The 21,240-nt window shown below is 41.7% G+C and overlaps 1 protein-coding gene across 3 annotated transcripts in view; it reads left to right on the top strand.

Moving 5' to 3' along the window:
- Afg1l (AFG1 like ATPase) overlaps positions 1–21,240 on the top strand; it is a 176,582-nt gene that overhangs the window by 57,596 nt on the left and 97,746 nt on the right. For 2 of the 3 annotated variants that reach the window (XM_057762430.1, XM_057762431.1), the window contains 3 exons: positions 10,719–10,820; positions 11,964–12,094; positions 20,374–20,473. In XM_057762430.1, coding sequence (XP_057618413.1) covers positions 10,733–10,820; positions 11,964–12,094; positions 20,374–20,473 — 319 coding nt within the window. In that variant the 5' untranslated portion in view covers positions 10,719–10,732. Of the gene's footprint in view, positions 1–2,334; positions 2,387–10,718; positions 10,821–11,963; positions 12,095–20,373; positions 20,474–21,240 lie in introns of all 3 variants that reach the window. The other variant, XM_057762429.1, reaches the window with a different exon arrangement.

The raw sequence follows: 21,240 nt of genomic DNA, 5'->3' as shown, positions 1-21,240 counted from the left end.
ACCACAGACTCTCAAAAGTTGTCCTCTGATATCAACATATATGCTATGAAATGCACATGCCCCCTCCACCCATACACCTATAAATAAATAACCGCAATGAGAATTTAAACACTCTGCTTAACCTTGATTGGTAGAAGGTATCTAGGTTCTTTCTTTCTTTCTTTCTTTCTTTCTTTCTTTCTTTCTTTCTTTCTTTCTTTCTTTCTTTCTTTCTTTCTTTCTTTCTTTCTTTCTTTCTTTTCTTATACAGGGTCTCTCACCAAGTAACATTGGCTATCCTGAAACCATGTAGACCATTGCTGGCCTCAAATTCAAAGAGATCAACCTATCCTGAGTGGTGGGATTAAGTTGTCAAAAGTTATCTGTTTTGTTTATCAACTTTCATGTGGTGCTAGGGACTAAATGGAGGGCCATCCCCATTCTACCACATAGCTGCATCTCATCTCTTAGGTTTTTTTTTTTGAAACAATGTTTCACTGTGTAGCCCAGGCTAGCCTTGAGCTTCCAAGTGCTACACATACCTAGCAGTATCTCCTTACAACTAAGGTACAGTGCAGGGCCTGGCGTGGTGGTGCAGTCCCTCAGTCCCAGCGCTAAGGCGGAGGCAAGCAGATCTTTGTGGTTTTTAAGGCTAGCATAGTCTACCTAGAGAGTTCCAGGCCAGCCAGGGAACTGTGAGACCCTGTCTCAAAAAGCAAAGTATACCCTTCCCCCTAAATTCACCAAACCAAACCCAAAATCAATTTAATTTAAGGAGAGGAGCAGGAAGTGAATTGGGTCAAAATAAATGGTGTTAAATTTTCAAAGAATTAATAAAATATATAGAGCAATGTAGCATAAATTACACATGTAACATACAAAAATCTGACAGTGTTCTCTTTCTAAAATATATTGGATTACTGAGTAGGAAAAAAGAAATAAGATAGACGCATAAGTGCTCCTTCCTGCCTGTTTAGGTGCTAACACGGAGTCCCAGTCATTACTCTGGCGAGAAAGCGTTCTATCCTTGACCAGCTCATCCCATCCTCAGGGTCACGTTATAGAAATTGAGCTCTCGTGCAGCCCTCTGCCCATCTTCGTTGTTTTTCTAACTTGAATTTTGTTTACTTAGTCGCTATTGTGTGTCATGTGAACAATGCTAGAGAAGCTATTCCAGGCGCCGTGGCTCACATCTTTAATCCTAAAACTGAAGATCTTTATGACTTTGAGGTTACCCTGGTCAAAATAGCGAGTTCCAGGCCAGTCAAGGCTTTGCAGGTGGTCTCAAAAGAAAAATCAGAAACCAACTGCAGCAAAAAAAAAAAAAAAAAAAAAAATCTGTGCAGAATGTGTTTAATAACTCTACTTAACAAACACAGAATATTGCTTTTGAAAGATTTCTAAAATGCAGAATACACTTAGAGATTATTAGGTTTTATGTTAGGTTTCAAACTTGACATTGTTCTAAAATTGTTTAAGAATGTGTCCTTTTTATTTTTAAAGCAAGTTGAGAATCTAGTTACATAATATTTCACACAAAAAAGAAAGAAAGAAGGACTAAGAGATGTTGGCAGGAGTGGAAATCTATTTTTGGCTTAGACGTAACAGTGACTTGCAGGAAACATGAAGCTATGCAGTTGTTGGAACCAAGGTGGAAAAGATCTGTTTGCCTGGTTTGTACCAGGGTGTGGCCCATATCGGAGATAAAGTTAGTGGAGTTAGAACGAGTCCATGGGTTATAAAAACAGAAGCGAGAGCCCGGTGAGTTGGATTCTGAGTTGAGCTTTCAGATTTTTCTTTTAAATCACATGTCTGGTTGCGAAGTCCGGGCATTCTCCTGTCTCAGCCTCCCAAGTGCTGGTATACAAGTGTCTGCCACCATGTTAGCCATCTTAACTACTGTCATTACACAGTTCTGTGGCAGTAAATGCTGACATAATTCTGTGTCTTACTCCTACCTGTCTCTTCATGTTACACAAATGGAGGTCTGTATTCCCAAACAATAATTCCTCACCTCCACTCTGCCCCGGCAACCATAGTTTATACTTCTCATTTATATAACTTTTGGTTACTCTGAGTACCTCATAGAAGTATTTTGTCTTTGTGTGACTAGCTTATTTTACAATACAATGTCCTCAAGATTTATCCATGCTGCTGTAGTATATCAAAAATACCTTCCTTTTAAAGGCTGGACAATATTTTGGCTTTGCAGACTTTCATACCAAGTTTTTTTCTACTTTTGTATATAATTGTCCCCTCAATGTTCTATATATAGCACAGCTGGGAACTTTATATGTTTGATTATATGTAATTCTTTTCATGATAGAAAATTTGTAATTTGTTCTTAATTTGCAGCTTTTTTCAAGGAACAAACCTCCAAAGGGCCTCTATGTTTATGGAGATGTTGGTAAGTGTTGAATAAGTCCTGGGGGCCAGCAGGAGTTTCTTCTGCTTCCACTTGGGGACAACATATAGGATAAAAATACTATTATTAATCACTCTCAGATATTTTTCATTGGCATGGATTTTGGTATACTGATACAAATTTAATTTGGTTACACTGTATATATGTTTTTACTCTTGTTTAAAGGACTTTTATATATTGGTACAAATTTAAGGAAATTTTTGTTACAACACACTGTATGTATGTGTCTACTCTTGCTTAAAGGATTTTTGTATATTGATATCAATTTGAGGTTGCTTTTGTCATAATATATTGTATAAATGTTTCTGCTCTTGTATAAGGTATGGTGTCTATGCAGTTAATTTAAAAATGTAAGGTAAAATTCTAGTTTTTAAAAGCTATTATTATGAACTATTTAGGATGATCAAGAAACACAGGTCAGTAGTTACTCATCTATAACAATCAAATCTGTAGGTATGCTAGGTATGTTTTCCAGATCACATAGAGTTATATTTTAGATAGATAGATGGTCTTCAAACCTTTCAAATACCTACAGAATATGGCATTTAAAATGTTTTGTTAACTTAGGGCTTTTCATGACAATTAGAAACATCTGCTCCTGGCAGCACCAATTTACTTCAAAGACAATGGGCATTGAAGAAACTCCTTATGGAGTTTGCTTTCAACATGGCAAACCTAGCTATTAGAGCAAGAAGCTGTTCTTACCTGGACTGCTTGACAGTATGTTGTATTAACTGGACATATAGGACCCACAGGAAAGTGATCACTGAACTTTGCCAAAACGAGACAGTGACCTCAGCTTTCACCATGGCTTCCCCCAGGCTGTGGCTATAGTCGTGTGGGCGTCACTGCCTCAGTCTGCATGAAGTAAGGTGAGATGACCTGCAGGAAGGTGTCTGTGGCTGACTGCACAGCCAGGGTCTTAGTAAGGTGCTGTTGTCTCAGCCTACTTCTTTGTAAAATTAAGCTTGTATTTTTTGACTTTTTAATTTCCACACAGATTTCTATTCATAATCTAAGCCCTTAGAGTAATGACCTGGCTGTCATTATTTACCCCCCCCCCCCAGGGTCTTACTCTGCTCCCTGCACTGGTCTCAGTTTTGTGGACGCAAGTGCTCACCCTGCCCTGCAGCCTCCTTTAAATCAGTTAGTAGATGCAGTTTGGGCATTAGTGGTAGTACTTCCTTGATCTCCTAGTTCTGTCCATGAGGTGGACTTGCCTTTCCTTAGCTGCTAGGCTGGTTGTGAGTTTTGAGGTGATGTTCCTTTTCCTTTACGGCGGGTGCTTGGCACTTCTCAGCGACCTGCACCCGGGCACTGCTTCCTGCCTCCTGCACCCGGGGTGCTTCCCATCTGACCCTGGCCAGCTCTTGTTCTTTGGGAGAGCCTTGCACTTCCTGTACCTCCACTTTCATGTTCAGTCATTGCAAACATGTGTTCTCTGTTGTTCCTATTACCTTAACCACTGAACCGTAAATGGAGATGGTTGGTAGAGACTTCCGCAAAAGGGCTTGAAAAGCAAGACTTGTAGAGGTTGCTCCCATAGTCTAATTGAATGGAGATACAGTTTGAATAATACGTCTGAGTTCTTGAAAAAACTAGCCTCCAACGAGATGCAGACCTTCAACCCCAACACTCAGGAGGCTGAGGCTGCAGGACTATGAGCTTTAGGCTATGTTGTAAGCCTTGTCTCAAAGAAAAATGAAACAGTGAGGAGGAAGAGGGAGTGGGGAGAGAAGGAAGGAATTATCTGGGATGCTCAGTGTAGGCTGGGTACATGCTGTTGGTTAAAATACCTTTATAGCAGAGGGGAAGAGATACAAACCTTGAACTAGGAAGTGAGATAACTTGGTGGCTAGAGTCAGTCTAGAATACTCAGAAAAGGGTAATAAGAAGTTAACTTCTCATTTTGAGGACTCTCAGCTAGAATAGCCTCAGAATGCCACCCCAAACTCGTATTCTTTATCCATTTTAGACTTGAGAAATAGGTATTAACTCTAGCAAGGTTTCCTGGGAAGGAGGGCACCAGTTTCCTAGCACCCCATGCTACCGCTTCCTATTTCTCTGTTGCCTTGTGCTTGGTGGTGCCTGCTATATTATATTCTTTATTCATAGATGGGTTGAGATGAGGGCCTTGGATGCACCTTATATCCAGGAACCTTCACAGGGTTGGTGTTTAAATTGATAGATTAACGTTGTAGTTCAACTATTTTTGTTAATTGTACTTAACTCATTGCATTCAGAGGCCGAAATCTGTATGGTAATAATCTGAGCCTTTGCTCTTGGCTTGTAACTGGTTCTGTTGCAAGTGCTTGACCAGAAGATGGCTGTCAAATCAAAAACCTGTCCTCATCTTGAAGAGAATAAGACATGGTTTATTCTGAAGCTAAATGAGCAGCCAGGACCTAGAAACAGATTCAGGTTCTGCAAACACCAGACTCCACCATGGAAGTGCTGACATGAGATTCTAGTAGTCACAGAACAAAGGAACTGCAAGTGACATTCATTGGTGGGTCCACAGGTCACAGCCAAGCAAGACAACTGCTGTAGGTTTGAGACAATGTCTGATAGCATTCTTAGGTTTTGGATTAGTGATCTGCTAATACGTTAAAGTTTTGACGGTCACAAGGATGTTAGGTCAGACACAGGGTGGGCAATGGAAGGCTTTCAGAGGGACTAAAAGGAGCTGAGACAATCTGTCTCTGGTTTGTAGCATTTTAACTCTCCGTAATCTTGAAGTTTAGTCATTTGGCCTTGTAGAATCTTTCTCTCTCTTTTTTTTTTTTTTTTTTTTTGGTTTTTCGAGACAGGGTTTCTCTGTGGCTTTGGAGCCTGTCCTGGAACTAGCTCTGTAGACCAGGCTGGTCTCGAACTCACAGAGATCCGCCTGCCTCTGCCTTCCAAGTGCTAGGATTAAAGGCGTGCGCCACCATCGCCCGGCTTGGCCTTGTAGAATCTTAAACACAGGTCCAGCCTTTCCTCCTTCCTACCTTCCATCTCTTCCTCCCTTTATTGGGTGGAGAAACGCCAGTCCCTACTGCAGAGGTGCCAGCAGGGTTAATGATTTATTTATCTAGACTATTAGAAGAGAATGAAAGGCCCTGTAGTCTCTACCCCGCAGCAGCCTGGACCGTCCTATGCTCACACCGAGCTCTAGAAGTTAGCAGAGGTTAGAGCACCGTTGTGGGGCTTGGAGGGGTAGGGAGGACCCCACTTCCTGCTGTCTGCAGGGGACAGCTGTGAGAAGGAACCTCCAGGAGGGTTCTCAATTTTTTGACTTCCTAAGTCAGGGCTTGATCGTCAGATGTCAAAGCTCTGGATTTTTCAAGTTAATTCCCGGCAATACTCCTCTCTTGAAAAAAACACTGGGTTTATGATTCTTAGAGACTGAAGCCATGTGGTGAACTTGGTAGAATTTAGTGTCCGGCTCCTTCCACTTTTTTCCACCAAGGTCCTATGACCTTATGCTCCTCACTCGGGACAGGTGTTTGCTGAGGATCTGCCCCGTGCCAGGCAGTGTCCTGCTTTTGGAGATGTAGCGAATAGATGGGCCAGCACTGCTCACTCAAGTCATTCCTAACTCCAGCCTCTCCCCATTTTATTCAGCCTTCAAGTCCTGAAGCACAGCTCCCCTTTGTGCTGTGAGTCTGGCTACTCTAGGTCTGATGGAGGAAGGTCATTGGCTAATAAAGAAACTGCCTTGGCCCATTTGATTGGCCAGCCTTTAGGTGGGTGGAGTAAACAAGGCAGGATTCTGGGAGAAGGAAGCCGAGTGAGGAGTCGCCATGATTCTCCCACTCCAGACAGACGCAGGTTAAGATCTTTCCTGGTAAGCCAGCTCGTGGTACTACACAGAATATTAGAAATGGGTTAGATCAATATGTAAGAGCTAGCCAATAAGAGGCCGGAACTAATGGGCCAGGCAGTGATTAAAAGAATACAGTTTCCGTGTAATTATTTCGGGGCATAAGCTAGCCATGCGGGCGGCCGGGTGCCGGGGACGCAGCCCCGCCGCTCTTATTACATCATAAGTCCCACACAGAAAGGGAATTATCTGATGTCAGGCATTTCATGTCTGGCCTATTTTACTGAGCAAAAAAATATCTTCAAGATTCATCTATATTGTCCCCTTTGTTTTTATGCTCCTCCCATTTTCAAACCAGTAGAGTTTAAAATAAACTTTATAGATACTAGTTTGGAGTGAGATAATTTGAAGACTGTATCAAGAGTAAACTAAAAATATTTTTGCAGTGGCCAAAAATATCCAATCACATAAGAATTTTCTTTCTTTTAAGGGCTGAATAATATTCCATCTCATGTATCTATCACAGGTTGTTTTGAGTCCTTCTGTCTTCAGTTGTTGTGAATGATGCTGCTGTGAACATTAACATATAGATCTTTGTTTACATTCCCATTTCCTGCAATTTTATACACCCCAAAGTGGGGTTGCTAGGCAGTGGTTGTATTGTGTTTAATTTACAGCCTGTCATACTGTTGCCAAGCAGTAGAGAGTGCCATTGTTGAGTGTTGCTGTTGTTTGGTTGTTTGAGATGGGGTCTTATTTAATCTGAGCCGGCCTCAAACTCAGTATGTAGCTGAGACTGGCCTTGGAGTTCTGGGGTTGTAGGTGTGTGCCATAGTGCCTCATGGTTGAGTACCACTATGCTTTGGGTTTCTCTTTAAGGTTTCTCAGAGACTCGGACACCTATCAGAAAACTGCCCATAGGGCACTCACACAGGTGGCAGACTGTGTGCCGTTTTCCACCATCGCTTTGTGTTTCCTCTCTTTTGTTCAGCTGAAATAGGGTTTAGTATTTCCCACCAGTGTTTTCAGTGATTTATCTTTTGGTTTATTGACTTCTTAATTATTTCCTTTCTTATATTTACCTTGGGTTTCCATTGCTGCCTTTTCTGAGTTTGTAGAATAGGACAAGTTTCTACTGATTTTAAAGTGTTGCTTTTTAATATAAGTGTTTGAAGTTATGAAATTACCTCTAAGAGTTGCTTTGGCAGTGCTCATCAAATGTTTAAACATTTGATGATATGTTGATATGCCTTTCACTTTCATTTTGTTTGAAGCAGGATAGAAAGATAGAAGTTATGAGGGTATGGGAAGGGAAAGGAACCTTTCACTCTGGAGTCTGATCGAGGCCTCTGCCAGCTGAGGATCAAGAGCTCCAACACAATTAACATTTGCTGTGCAGACTGCCTACGTAAAGACATTCTTTTGCAATATAAGAACATTTTGCATAAGAGTGCTAAGATAGCAAAGGAACATGTTTAAGGCCTGAACATACGTATCCTTTAGTGTGGCCCTGCTCCTGTCCATGTATTTTCTCCTATAATTTTAGTTTACAGTTAGCATGCAATTCCTGTGATCTGAAGTGTTGCTTTGTTTGCTGTACTCCTGTTGACTCTGTGATCTAATATAAAGTCCTTAGACACCCTCTAAAGACAGCAAACTCCGGGGCTGGAGAGATGGCTCAGAGGTTAAGAGCATTGCCTGCTCTTCCAAAGGTCCTGAGTTCAATTCTCAGCAACCACATGGTGGATCACAACCATCTGTAATGGGGTCTGGTGCCCTCTTCTGACCTGCAGGCGTACACACAGACAGAATATTGTATACATAATAAATAAATAAATATTTTTTAAAAAAAAGACAGCAAACTCCACTGTTGAAGGAGCGGCTAATGAGAGCAGCGGGCTGTGCTGCGTCCCGCCACCCGGCTAGCTTTATACCCGAAATAATTACATGGAAACTGTATTCTTTTAAACACTGCCTGGCCCATTAGTTCCAGCCTCTTATTGGCTAGCTCTTACATATTGATCTAACCCATTTCTAATATTCTGTATAGCACCACGAGCTGGCTTACCAGGAAAGATCTTAACCTGCGTCTGTCTGGAGTGGAAGAATCATGGCGACTCCTGACTCGGAGTCTTCCTCTCAGCACTCTGTTCTGTTTACTCCACCTATCTAAATTCTACCCTATCAGAGGCCAAGCAGTTTCTTTATTAATTAACCAATGAAACAACAGATAGAAAGATGACCCACCTCCATCACTCCACCAAATCCTGTCTATGGCTATTATAAAGACAGTGCAATGAGGCTCTCCTCTGGGCAGTCCATGCCCGTGCTCTTGTCTAAAATGTCTTAGTAAACGGCAGCTCTCCTTCTCCCTGGCTCATCCTCTGCATGGAGACAGTTGTGAGACTGGACAACAAATGTTACAACTACTTTCCCAGGACTTGACCATTATCTCAATTTTTCAGGGTCCTCTGTGTATGCCATCACCCCTAGACAGTGGGAAGTAGTCTCTAGACTGCAACGCCCACGTTCCCAAGAAGTGGGGTGGGTGGTGTTCACATTTTCAGTCCATTTGACAGAGAGTTCACACAAATATCAAGTTCCAGTACGTGTTCTTCACATTTTTGGTTAGATAACTTAGGAGCTTTGCTGGATCAGTGTTAGAGGCAGTAGAATTTTAGAGTTTACTGCTTTACTTTTTTTGGTAGATGTCATGATTGAAAATCTGCTGTTGCTTATTCTAGCCAGAAGTACTGTACTGAAGGTTTTGCAAAGAGTCACTTTTCAATTTAAGTGAGCCTTTGAATGAAAAGTCTGACTGGGAATTGCATTTTTACCCAGAAAGATCTGGCATTGAAATGGCATGGACTTGGGGGCTGGATAGTTACCTCAGGGGATAAGAGCACTTGTTGATCTTGGAGAGGACCCGGCTTCAATTCCCAGCACCTACATGACGGCTCATAACCATCACTAATTCCAGTCACAGGAAGAATCCAACACTCTCTTCTAGCCTCCAAGAGTACTGCATGCATGTGGATTATAGACATACATGTAGGCAAAATAACCACACACATAAATTTAAAAAAGAATGAGGGAGAGAGGGAAGAAGGGAAGGAAGGTTATGGGCTTAATGTCTCCTCAAGTGGAGAAAAACCCAAAAATGAGTCTGTGTCTTCCTGTTTGCTAAGTTGCCTTTCAATTTTAGTAATTACATCCCCTACTTCAATGTATGTGTGTGTGTGTGTGTGTGTGTGTGTGTCTTGGTGGGGGGGATTGGAGACAGGACGCTTACATGCAGATTTGGCTTGCTGATGGCTGCTGGGGTGTGGACTAAGTGTGGGTACTGCTGCGGTCCCCCCAAGTACTAGGTTCCCAAGTGCTAGGTTTTCTGTAAGAGAGCAATGTTTTTGTGTGAATGCCTGTACTCAGGTGAATGACATTCAGTTGCTAGTGCAATTATAGCAAGTAACCTTTTTAAGTGTTGAAAACTAGATAATTTAATTCTAAAGATTGATTATGAGTTTCTGAAGTAGGGCTCATTTTGAAAAGCATGGTCTCAGCTTTAAATAAGACAAGGTATTATAACTGGCCATTTTCCTCTGCCTTTATTCCTTAACTTTTCCCCTCTTTAAAAATTATTTGTATCTATTATTTGTTGTAAGAGATCACTTATTTATTCCTGGCTGCTCAGCCCCTAAATAATCACACAGAAACCATATTATTTGCAATACTCTTTGGCCAATAGCCTAAGCATATTTCTGTCTAGCACATATCTTTAATTAACCCATCTCCATTAATCTGTGTATCGCCATGAGGCTGTGGCTTACCGGATAAAGTTCTGGTGTCTGTCTATAGCAGGGCTACATGGCTTCTCCTGACTCCGCCTTCTTTCTCCCAGCATTCAGTTTAGTTTTCCCCGCCTACCTAAGTTCGGCCTTTCTATAGGCCAAAGCAGTTTCTTTATTCATTAATCAATAAAAGCAACACATATACAGAAGGACTTCCCACACCAATTATTATTATGTGTGCCTATGGTATGTGTGTGTGCAGGGATAGGGTGGGGAATGGGATTAAATGCTAGTCAGGGCAAGCTTACACAGCAAGTACTTCACCTGCTGAGCCATTCTGTCAGCCAGATACCTTCTTTCGATATTCTTACTTGTAATTTCTGAATTTCCTATAGTTTCTAATATATAGTAATGCCAATAGATTAATTTATTCTTGTGTGTTTCATATGAAAAGCTGGAAGAACAGCCTAGAAATCATGCTAGGTTATGAGCGTACCTCTCAATGTTGACTAAAAGCAGGATTATGACCACAAAGGGAGCATCAGTCTTTAAGAGCCGGTTCAGCAGGCAAAGTACACGCCTCTCTGACCCAGCAGAGCAGCCGCCTCTAGCTTCCCAGGAAGAGCGTGTCTCATTATCTCAAAGCTAATGAACAATCATTAGTGTAATCAGCACATGCCGTTTAATGGTATTCTTAAATTTTTTTATTTTTATTTTCAAGGTACAGGGAAAACAATGGTGATGGACATGTTTTATGCTTATGTGGAGATGAAGAGGAAAAAACGGGTCCACTTTCATGGCTTCATGCTAGATGTGCACCAAAGTAAGTCAGTGACCCCAAGCAGCCAATGGTTTTCAGAAGGACCACGATAAAGTTGTTTTCTTTTCCGGTGATTGAACAGATAAGCCATAAAACGATCAGGCTTTTGATTGAAGTAAAATTTTCTTTGGTATCTTTTGCTTTGCAATATGTGGAAAACGAGACTTCATCTTGAGGTCGCTCTTAAGATCAGTTCAGTGCTAGAGGGGAGGTTTGCTGGAAGCGGTTAACCCACACCTGCTTTAGGAAGTCCCTTTTGATTAGGTTCCTACTGTGTTACCTATCTCGTAGGCACTCAGACTGTATTTACATGTAGATTTTATAGCTTTCCTTATAGATCTTTTCTTTTTGAAAAATTTATTATTTATTTATTTACTTATTTATTTCTGAGACAGGCTTTCTCTGTAGCCCTGGCTCTCCTGGAATTTGATCTGTAGACCAGGCTGGCCTTGAACTCAGAGATCTGCCTGCCTCTGCTTCCCGAGTGCACTACCATACCAGGTTTCTTGTTTCTTTTTTGAGACAGTCTGATGTAGTTCCTGATCCTTCAGCATCACCTTCCACTGGTGGGATTCCCATGGGTTCCATCTTGCCTATCACTTGGTGTTTGTAGATTATTTTCTGCACAGTTTGCCTGCTGTCCATTCCTTCCTAGAGTGGGAACATTGCCTTCCCCAGTACATTCAGAGTTTAGTGTAAATACAGTGAATAGGCAGGAATGGTCTGAATGTCTCAGGATGGAGACGAGAGAGCATTCTAATTGGATACGCTAGACAAGATGCATATGTACTTCACAGGTGATTTCCTGCCTCCACACTCATCACTTAAACCCCAGGACCAGTTCCAGTTTGCCGATGCTCTAGCTGTCTATCACTGTCATCCATACAGTGACACAGCAGTGAGAGGAAGTGGCCATGAATTCTCCTTATGGTTTTAAGATATAATATTTGGATAACTTTATTTGAAGTGAGAAAATGCAATGCTTTTTAATAATCAGGTTGTGATGACTGAACTCCGTTTCATGTGGAGTTTAAATTTAGCTTTTATGTCCAAGTTAAGATTCATTCAGAGATTAAAAATATGTTCTAGTTCCTTGAAATGTTCTATTAATGTAATATTTTGTCTGTTTTATTTCCTATATCTAAGGAATACATCGTCTTAAACAGAGCTTGCCAAAAAGGAAGGCAGGATTCATGACTAAGTCGTATGACCCCATAGCTCCCATAGCGGATGAAATCAGCCAAGAAGCTTGTCTCCTCTGCTTTGATGAATTTCAGGTAAAGATGGGTTTTTCTTTTTTGTTAGATTTAGATTTCTTTTTAGAATTTCAAACTATGTGTGTGTGCACGCATGCACATGCATGGGGTTGTGTATGAATGTGGGTGCTCACCAAGGCGAGAGGCATTGGGGCCCCTGGAATTGTATTTGCAGGTAGTTCTGGGCTGCCTGGGTTCAGGGAACGTGACTCAGTGTTCCGCAATGGCACTAGGCACTCTGAGCATCTGAGCCCTGAGTGGAAATTTCATAGCTATAGAATGGCACACCGAACAAAGTCTGGATGTTTAAATTTTGCTCCTTGTATTTTTGTTATTTTATGAATTGATTTCACATATTTTCTGTTACTACTTCAATTTTACTGTCTGGTTTAGAGTTTCACAAGCCATGGCCTTCTCAAGGTAAATTGGCGCCTAAGAAAAGATTTTTGGGCCATACTGCTTTAAGAATTGTTTTATTATTTATTCACCTTTCGGTGTGTGTGTGTGTGTGTGTGTGTGTGCCCGTCTGGGTGAATGTGCATATGGGTGACTCTGGAGGCAAGATGAGGGCGGCAGAGCCCCCAGAACTGTAGTTACAGGTAGTTTGGTGCTGGGAACTGAATGTGAGTTCTCTGCAGGAGCACCCAGAGCTCTCAGCCACTCAGCCGTCCCACCAGCCCTGGGGTCCTGTTGTAAGTGTAGCAAGAAGAAGGAGGAGGAGGAGGGGAGAGGAATATAATAATAATAATAATAATAATAATAATAATAATAATAATAATAATAAATAAGAAGAAATAGAATGGAAAGCCTATGAGGCATGGAAAGCCTGAAATACTAACTTATTGTAAGAGAAGTTTGCTGACTTGTAAGTTACTGCGAATGGCACATGTCTCCCTTCTCCACCAGATATTGCACAGGGTAAAATCGTGTGCTACATGAGCTTCCCTGCACTGTGTGTATGCAGATGGTCACTAAGGCCAGAGGGCACCAGATCCTCTGGAACTGGAGGCATAGGCCCTTGTGAGTGACTCATTGTATGTGATGAGAAACGAACCTAGCCCTCTGCAGTAATGTTAAGCACTCCTAACCACTGAGCCATCTCTTCAGTCCCTAAATTTTATATTTCTTTTTATTTTAGGTATTTGAGTAGTTTGTCTGCTTGTATGCCTGTGCACCATGTGTATACGTTGCCCACAGAGGCCCAAAGAGGGCATCATATCACCTGGGACTGGAGTCACAGACAGTTGTGAACTGCCATATGGGTGCTGGTATCACTGGGTGTTCTGGAAGAGCAGCCAGTGCTCTTAACCCCTGAGCCGTCTCTCTAGCCCTGTATTTGTTTTTATATCAACATGGTTATAGATTTTTTTTGTTGTTGTTTTTGATTGATTAAAGAAGGATTCCGTGAAAGTTCCCCAAACCATAATATTCCACTAATAATGCTGGCTGTCTGAGTACTCGCCATTAAATTCACGTTTGAGAGGGGAGGAGGAATCAAGAATAAATATCTATCTACATTGCTAATGCTAAAACAAGCCCAGGCTCATCAGAGTCCTGGGGAACAAAGAGGGTTCCTGTTACATGTTAAGTATCTTAGTTACTTTTCTGTTGCTGTGAAGAGAGACTGTGACACGGACAACTTACAGGCGAGAGAGTTTCTTGGGGGCTTGGCTACAGTTTGAGAGGTTTAACCCATGATCATCATGACGGGGAGCATGGCTGCAGGCAGAAATGATGTTGGAGCAGTAACCAAGAGTTGGGCTTTTTAAAACCTCAAAACCCGCCCCTCATGGCACACTTCCTACAACAAGGTCACACCTCCTGATCCTTCCTAAACAGTTCTACCAACTGGGGGACTCAGTATTCAAATTCTGAGCCTATGGGAGCCATTCTCATTCAAACCTCCACACTGAGTGGGACAGGCTCGTAAAGAATCTTGTCTTCTAACACATACAGCGGAGGTGTGTGTCATCACCTGCCTCATCCAAGCTTGGTTTGATAGTTATCCCAGTTACCTGACCTCTTGTCGCGGGACCTTTCCTGTTCCACCGCTAAACAGACTATGCCTGTCTCTCTCTAGGTAGCTAATCTGCAGGCTTGTCAGCAACCTTGGACCCATGTTTCTTATGAATTTACTCTATCTGGGGAAACACTTGTATGGGGATCCTGTCAGACCAGAGCACCTCTTTGTCTCTAGCTGTTCAGGCCCTACTTATTTAGGCACTGTATTTCCAAATGAAAGACTTCAAATATATTTCATTTTTCATAAACTGAAACCTTTGATGGTTGAGGTCTTGCCTCAAGGCATCTTTCCCGTTGTCCCAGTCAAGGTTTGAGGTTTCCTTTAATGATGTTCCCTCCTAAATAGTTACAGTTTTATACACACCTTGTTCACAGTTCACGACCTTATCTATTTTGAGACAGGGTCACTGGGGAGCTCTGGCTGGCTTGGGACTCCATATAGATCAGGCTGACCTCAGACTCACAGAGACCTCTCTGCATACTGGCCTCCTGAGTACTGGGAGACAAGGAGGGTGTCACCATAGCCTGCCACTTATTTATTTTAGATTTGATTTATTGCATTTTATCTGTATAGGCATTTTGCCTGCATCTGTGTCTATGTATGTACCACATGTATGCTTGGTGCCATCACACATAGAAGAGGGTATCAAATTCCTTGGAACTGGAGTTAAAGATTAGCATCAGCTGTCATGTGGGTGCTGGAAATCAGACCCAGGTCCTCTGGAAGAGCAGCCAATGCTCAACCACTGAGCCATATCTCCAGCCTTTTTTTCTAAAAAAAAAAAAAAAAAAAGGTTTGTTTTCACTTTGACTATGAGCAATTGTTTACCTGCATGAATTTAAGTTCACTGCAGATGTACCTGGTGCTTTCAGAGAGCACCAGATCCCCAGGAACTGTAGTTACAGATGGCTGTGAGCTGCCTTGTGAGTGCTGGGAACCAATCCTGGGTCCTCTGCAGGAGCAGCAAGTGCTCTTAGTTGCTCAACCATCTCTCCAGGCCCTGCCCACAGCTTTAAATGCACTCTTGTTCTTTTCTGTGTCTAACTGGACTTAATTCTTCTTCTTGGCTCTACTTGCTCTGACTTTTGCTCTGATTTCTCACTATAAACCTGGCATCAAGCAGCAAACATTCCACCGTTGATACTGTGTTATATTGGGCTCCCCCACAAATGAAAAGTCCATTGCTTTTGAATTCAGTCTCCCTTAAAACCTTTAGGCCATAAGCAGACCATGCCACATTCTTTGCCAGAATATAACACAAATGGCCTCCAGCCCATCTCCCGACCGAGTCCTTTTTGTCTGAAACCTCACGAGCACTTTTTCTTGTCCATATCTTGGCATTCTGGTCTTCCATACTCCTGCCATAGTGTTCCATCAAGCTTTGCCTGCCACCTTCCTCGCTTAAGCATCACTACGCTGCGTGTAAAGCAGCTCTCCAGCAAAGCCAGCATTTTAGATCCCAAAGACTCAAACCTCGGCCACATTATCTCCTGTAAATATCATGAATTATCTCATCATTTGAATTGTTAATAGATGAAATGATCTTATTATTTAATTTATATTATTTATGCATTAATATAATTTTTCTCCTTTGTTTTCTAACTAGGTTAGTCTTTCATGAGCTGTTTGAGATATTGCTTATTTATCTATTAGCTACTCCATCCCATCTATTGTGTATACTCTTTATCTTTTTTGTTCGTTTTTTTTTAATTGTTTATTTATTTATTAAAGATTTCTGCCTTCTCCCCGCCACCACCTCCCATTTCCCTCCCCCTCCCCCATCAAGTCCCCCTCCCTCATCATCCCTAAGAGTAATCCGGGTTCCCTGCCCTGTGGGAAGTCCAAGGACCACCCACCTCCATCCAGGTCTAGTAAGGTGAGCATCCAAACTGCCTAGGCTCCCACAAAGCCAGTACGTGCAGTAGGATCAAAAACCCATTGCCATTGTTCTTGAGTTCTCAGTAGTCCTCATTGTCCATTATGTTCAGCAAGTCCGGTTTTATCCCATGCTTTTTCAGACCCAGGCCAGCTGGCCTTGGTGAGTTCCTGATAGAACATCCCCATTGTCTCAGTGTGTGGGTGCACCCCTTGTGGTCCTGAGTTCCTTGCTCGTGCTCTGTCTCCTGCTCATGATTTGGACCTTGAGATTTCAGTCCGGTGCTCCAATGTGGGTCTTTGTCTCTGTCTCCTTTCATCGCCTAAATGTTTTTCTTTGGGTTCACCTTCTTAATTAGCTTCTCTAGGACCACGCATAATAGGCTCAACGTCCCCTATTCATGGCTAGAAACCAAATATGAGTGAGTACATCCCATGTTCCTTTTTTTGGGTCTGGCTCACCTCACTCAGGATAGTGTTTTCTATTTCCGTCCATTTGCCTGCAAAATTCAGGAAGTCATTGTTTTTTACTGCTGAGTAGTACTCTAATATGTATATATTCCATACTTTCTTCATCCATTCTTCCATTGAAGGGCATCTAGGTTGTTTCCAGGTTCTGGCTATTACAAACAATGCTGCTATGAACATAGTTGAGCATATACTTTTGTTGTATGATAGGGCATTTCTTGGGTATATTCCCAAGAGTGGTATTGCTGGGTCCAGGGGTAGGTGGATCCCAAAATTCCTGAGAAACCGCCACACTGTTTTCCAAAGTGGTTGCACAAGTTTGCATTCCCACCAGCAATGGATGAGTGTACCCCTTTCTCCACAACCTCTCCAGCAAAGGCTATCATTGGTGTTTTTTATTTTAGCCATTCTGACAGGTGTAAGTTCCCAGAACCCACTTCCTCTGGAAGAACAAGAATTACTCTCGACCGCCAATCCCAATGCCTTTGTTCTTAAACACTGTACTGTGATATCTATCCTTCCATTTGCTACCAAGATTCTATATAATAATGCATTACTAATATGGAATTATAGGGGCATATATACTATACATATAAACCCTAGTTAGCATTTCTTGAGAGTTTAACTATGTCTTATTAAAGTTTTGCAACTATGTATTATTGCTGCTTTCATTATATTGATGAGAAAATGGAGAGTCAGAGAGGTTACATAACTCAGCATCCTTGCTCTGACTCAGCAGCTAGGTTATGTCTTCTTAGTACACCAAGTCTTGTGTTATGTGGTTAACTATCTGGCTATAGAGGAAAGTGGGGTTTGGGTTGTTTAATAACAGGACCTAGAAGTTATCCTTAAGCCTAGTATAATCGATCCTTGCTGAATTTATCAGCAATGAATCTTTCGATGCTTTATTCTTAGTGGCAGTATGTCTGAAACCGCCACTCCACTTTTAAAACTGAATCATGCCATTAGTCTTGCTGGTTTTGCTGTTTGTTATTGGACTTTAGAGTGGTGGTAATGAATATAATAAAGTTTATTTTATAGGAATATGAACAGGAATTATTGCCGCTTAGAAGCAAGGACATACACCTTCTATCTGTGCTCATGGGTTTAAAGGGTTTTTAAGGTCCCACTTTGGAAGCAGAGTGCATTCTCTCTTCGTCATCATTACCAATGTGATATCTCAGATACACTTCTTTGGTCGAGGAATATGTCTACATAGGGCTTTGTTTTTCTCTTAAATGTGTTCTAGTGACTGAAATAAAAGAATACCTCATTCTTAAGGCTTTCTTTCAAATCTTTATTGTATCTTTGAATATTTGTTACCTGCTAAACCACTTGTGATTCTGAAAACATCAGAATACTGAGGGAAGACGTATCTTACTAGTTAGTATTTAAAAAGCATTTTGATACGCAGAATGCTGTGTAAAATTCTCCTCCATAAAGTATCAATATCACTCACAGATACTATTTGCCATTTTCATAAAGCAGGAGCACTATTAAAAACTGCTAGCAAAAAGTAGGTGCTTGTTTTTGTGCTAATACTAATTACTGATAATGCATGCTTGTATTTGTCACTCATTCCATGGCACTGTACCAATCAGCGGGTGACGGAGACTCAAGCACTTATACATGTAAATGAATTACTTTTTCCCCATTTTTATTTAAGTGAGTCACGGTGGAAGGCAACTCTAGGTCATAAAGATCTCTTCTCTTTAATGCTAATGAAATGTCTCCACTCTCTGCTCGCAGACTACCCTTATTGGTAATCTGTAGCCTTGTCTTTTGTTCTGGATGGTAATGAAATGCTGGATGCTGAACACCCCAGCTCTCCAAGAATGTGGGGCCAATTGTCTTCTGTTCGCTTATACTGTAAAATTACTGTTCCCCGGCAAAGCCGGACAAGTACGGGGCCAAGATCAAAGAGTCTGCATTGGCATCCAGCTGCACCGAGTGACTCCTGCTTTAGTAATTAGCCATAGCTTCCCCAAGTTAATTTTCTCAGCTAGCACAAAAACATCCCATAATGTAAAAACAGCCAAGTGGAACCCGACCACAAGCCTTGACTGTTCCCATCCATTTCTGTGTTAAGCTTTTGCAGTGTATCAGCTGAATATTTCACTCCAAACCTCAGGGCACAAGGCTATTTTTTCATTTTTTGTTCCAGAAACCATTATGGAAATAGTCAAAGCACTGCCTTCGTTTTCTTATATCGAGTAGCATTTCATTGCTTTTCTGTTTAAAGGAAATATATGGAGAGGCTAGAACTGGCTTTAATATCTAATTTAAAAAGGGCAGTTGCTACTGGATTTTGCAAGCTCCTTCTGTCCCCTCATCAGAAATGCTACTGGTGTTTAGGCATTTGAAAAGGAATTCTCTATGAATGTTTTTGTGGAAGCAAAATTTGTCCCTGGTCCTGAGCTCCCAGTGAACGCCACCAGCATGGCTTCTCTTTTCTGTCGTCCGTGAATGCTTGAGGCTCGGGAGTCTTTTCAGTAGAGGGCATTTCAGGAGTTTCTCCTAGTTAATGTTTTTAAGCCTTTGCTTGAAACAAAAAGACCCCTTCCCCCCAGCCGTACCCCTTGTGGTTTTGATCTGTTCAGGTGGGAAGGAAACCTTACACAGCCTCGGTAAGATCCTGGCCATAAAGAGAGCAGCAGGTTAGACCTGTGAGGGTCAGTTTTGACTGGCTGTGTTATAATGGGTCAATTGGTAACTTGGAGTTTCTTAATCAAATAGGAAGATTTCGGTGAGTTTCCTTATCCTCTTAACAGGGAAGATAAGAATATGGTGAGTTAGTGAGCACGTGTAAGGCAAATTTTACTGAGATTCTTTGAAATGTGCTGGTAAGGGTCAAAGCCCTTTTATGCTGGGCCGGGTGTTCTGAGCCCTGTTGGCACTCCGCGGCTGCAGTGGCCAGTGTGTCTTCAGCTGCACTCAGGTTGTGTGTTGAGTTTCCCTCTCTCAGTTGCTGATTTGTGAACTGTAAAAACCCCCTTTTTAAAAAGTTGCCATTAAGTGGACTCTTTGATTATGAATTCGAACAAGAAATCATTTTAGAAGGGCTGAGTAGCTGCGTTCTCCTTTGCCCAGCGCGGTTTTGCCTGCCCTGTGCCGTGCTTTAGTTGCAGGGCACATTTCTGGCTTTGCCTGAGGTTATTGTTTCAAAGCACTGCATTAGCCATCCTTGGGAGGGACACATTTATTTATTTCATTTTTTTTTTTAGCAGGAATATTTGTGTTTGCAAGGTTAGCAGAGGCTGGCGTGCTGGAAGTGACTGCAGTGTGCCTTTGGATTATTCATGGACAGTAATAGAAGGCACTTAAAAAGAACAATGGAATTGCTTATTTCTGTGATGGGCCATCTGTTGAATTGTTTTGTGCAACAATCGCACAATAGTATCTATGTCATATCATTCTATTTTCAACAGCAGCTGATTCTGTCTCACTGGCTACTTGTCCTTATTTCTAGCGTCCCATGACCATTACAAGTCACCTTTCCGGGGACCTTTGCCAGAAAGGTATTAGGAATTGCAAACAGCCTGTGTATCTCAGTGCTGCTGTTCTTGCTCCCCACCTTTCTGTACGTGTGGTGGAGGGGTACCGGTGGCAGTATAAGCAGAGAGTTGGTCGTGTTCTAATTAATTGGATGTCCTAAACGTTTTGGACCATTTTCTCTGCTTTCCACATGTAGTTGATAGAGAAGTTAGCACAGAACATTTGATAATTTGAGTGGAGATGATTGATTAGCAGCGAAGGAAGTGTGAAGGAAGAGACTGTTTGATGGCCTTTCATGCTTTTAATTATCTACTCTTCATGACGATAATTAGAATTTTCCTCCTGGAATTTACTTCCATCTTAAAAAAAAAAGAGTCATTAGCAAATTCGTTAGAACAGAAGTGAAATTAAAATAAAATAAATGTGTTGTTGTCCGCAGGTCACTGACATCGCCGACGCCATGATTCTGAAACAGCTTTTTGAAAATCTGTTCAAAAACGGGGTCGTCGTTGTGGCAACATCCAACAGACCCCCAGAAGGTAAACAAACAACGTGCTCTCTCCACCCAATTAGGTGGGGGCTCAAGACGCTTTCAAAACCCCACATTTCTGGAGTGATTTTCTTGTGTTTGTCAGTCTGATGACTTTGCCTACCCTTGGTTTTATAATAGGCTTAGTCTGAATAATCAGTCTGAATTTGTATTGAAGAAAAAGTTTTGTTTTGTAGTCAGCTGAGGTCATTTGCTCCCCATGTTGGATGTCGTCCCCCCAACACTAGACATATGATATCTACCTATGGAAGTGAAAATATTTCTAGCTAATTTTTATGCCATAAAAGAAAGTTCAATGAAATGAAAAACTCTTAATTAAATTTTTGAAAAAGATGAAGCTCACTTCCATGAGTAGTTTTTTTTAACTACTTCACTTAATTTATCATTTCTAAAAAGGCACTTGTGGCTTATTAGGAAAGTATTTAAGAATTAAAATACAAGTAGTAGTTAGACACAAAAGTAACACATTTAAAATCCTGTAATTTTTTTTTTTTAACTCATCATGTGGTCAGTTAAAGGTGAGGAATTCAAAATAATGTTTCGCAGGGGACTGTCAAGGCCTTGCTCAGATTCGCCAGGACTTGCCTCGCTGACAGAACAACCCAGACCCCTGAGGTGCTTCCTTTGTCCTTTCTCTTTATTCTGTCATATGGTGGAGTAGCAGGAGTTGGGGACTGCAGGTCCTGCTGCTGTCCTGCCACACTCTCCTCTGCATGCTGGCCATCCTCCTGCAGAGCATCTGAGCCTGTTGGGACC

Source organism: Chionomys nivalis, chromosome 2 (assembly GCF_950005125.1).
Source record: "Chionomys nivalis chromosome 2, mChiNiv1.1, whole genome shotgun sequence".
Classification (NCBI taxonomy): Eukaryota; Metazoa; Chordata; class Mammalia; order Rodentia; family Cricetidae; genus Chionomys; species Chionomys nivalis.
This window is presented reverse-complemented; position numbering and strand designations above follow the sequence as displayed.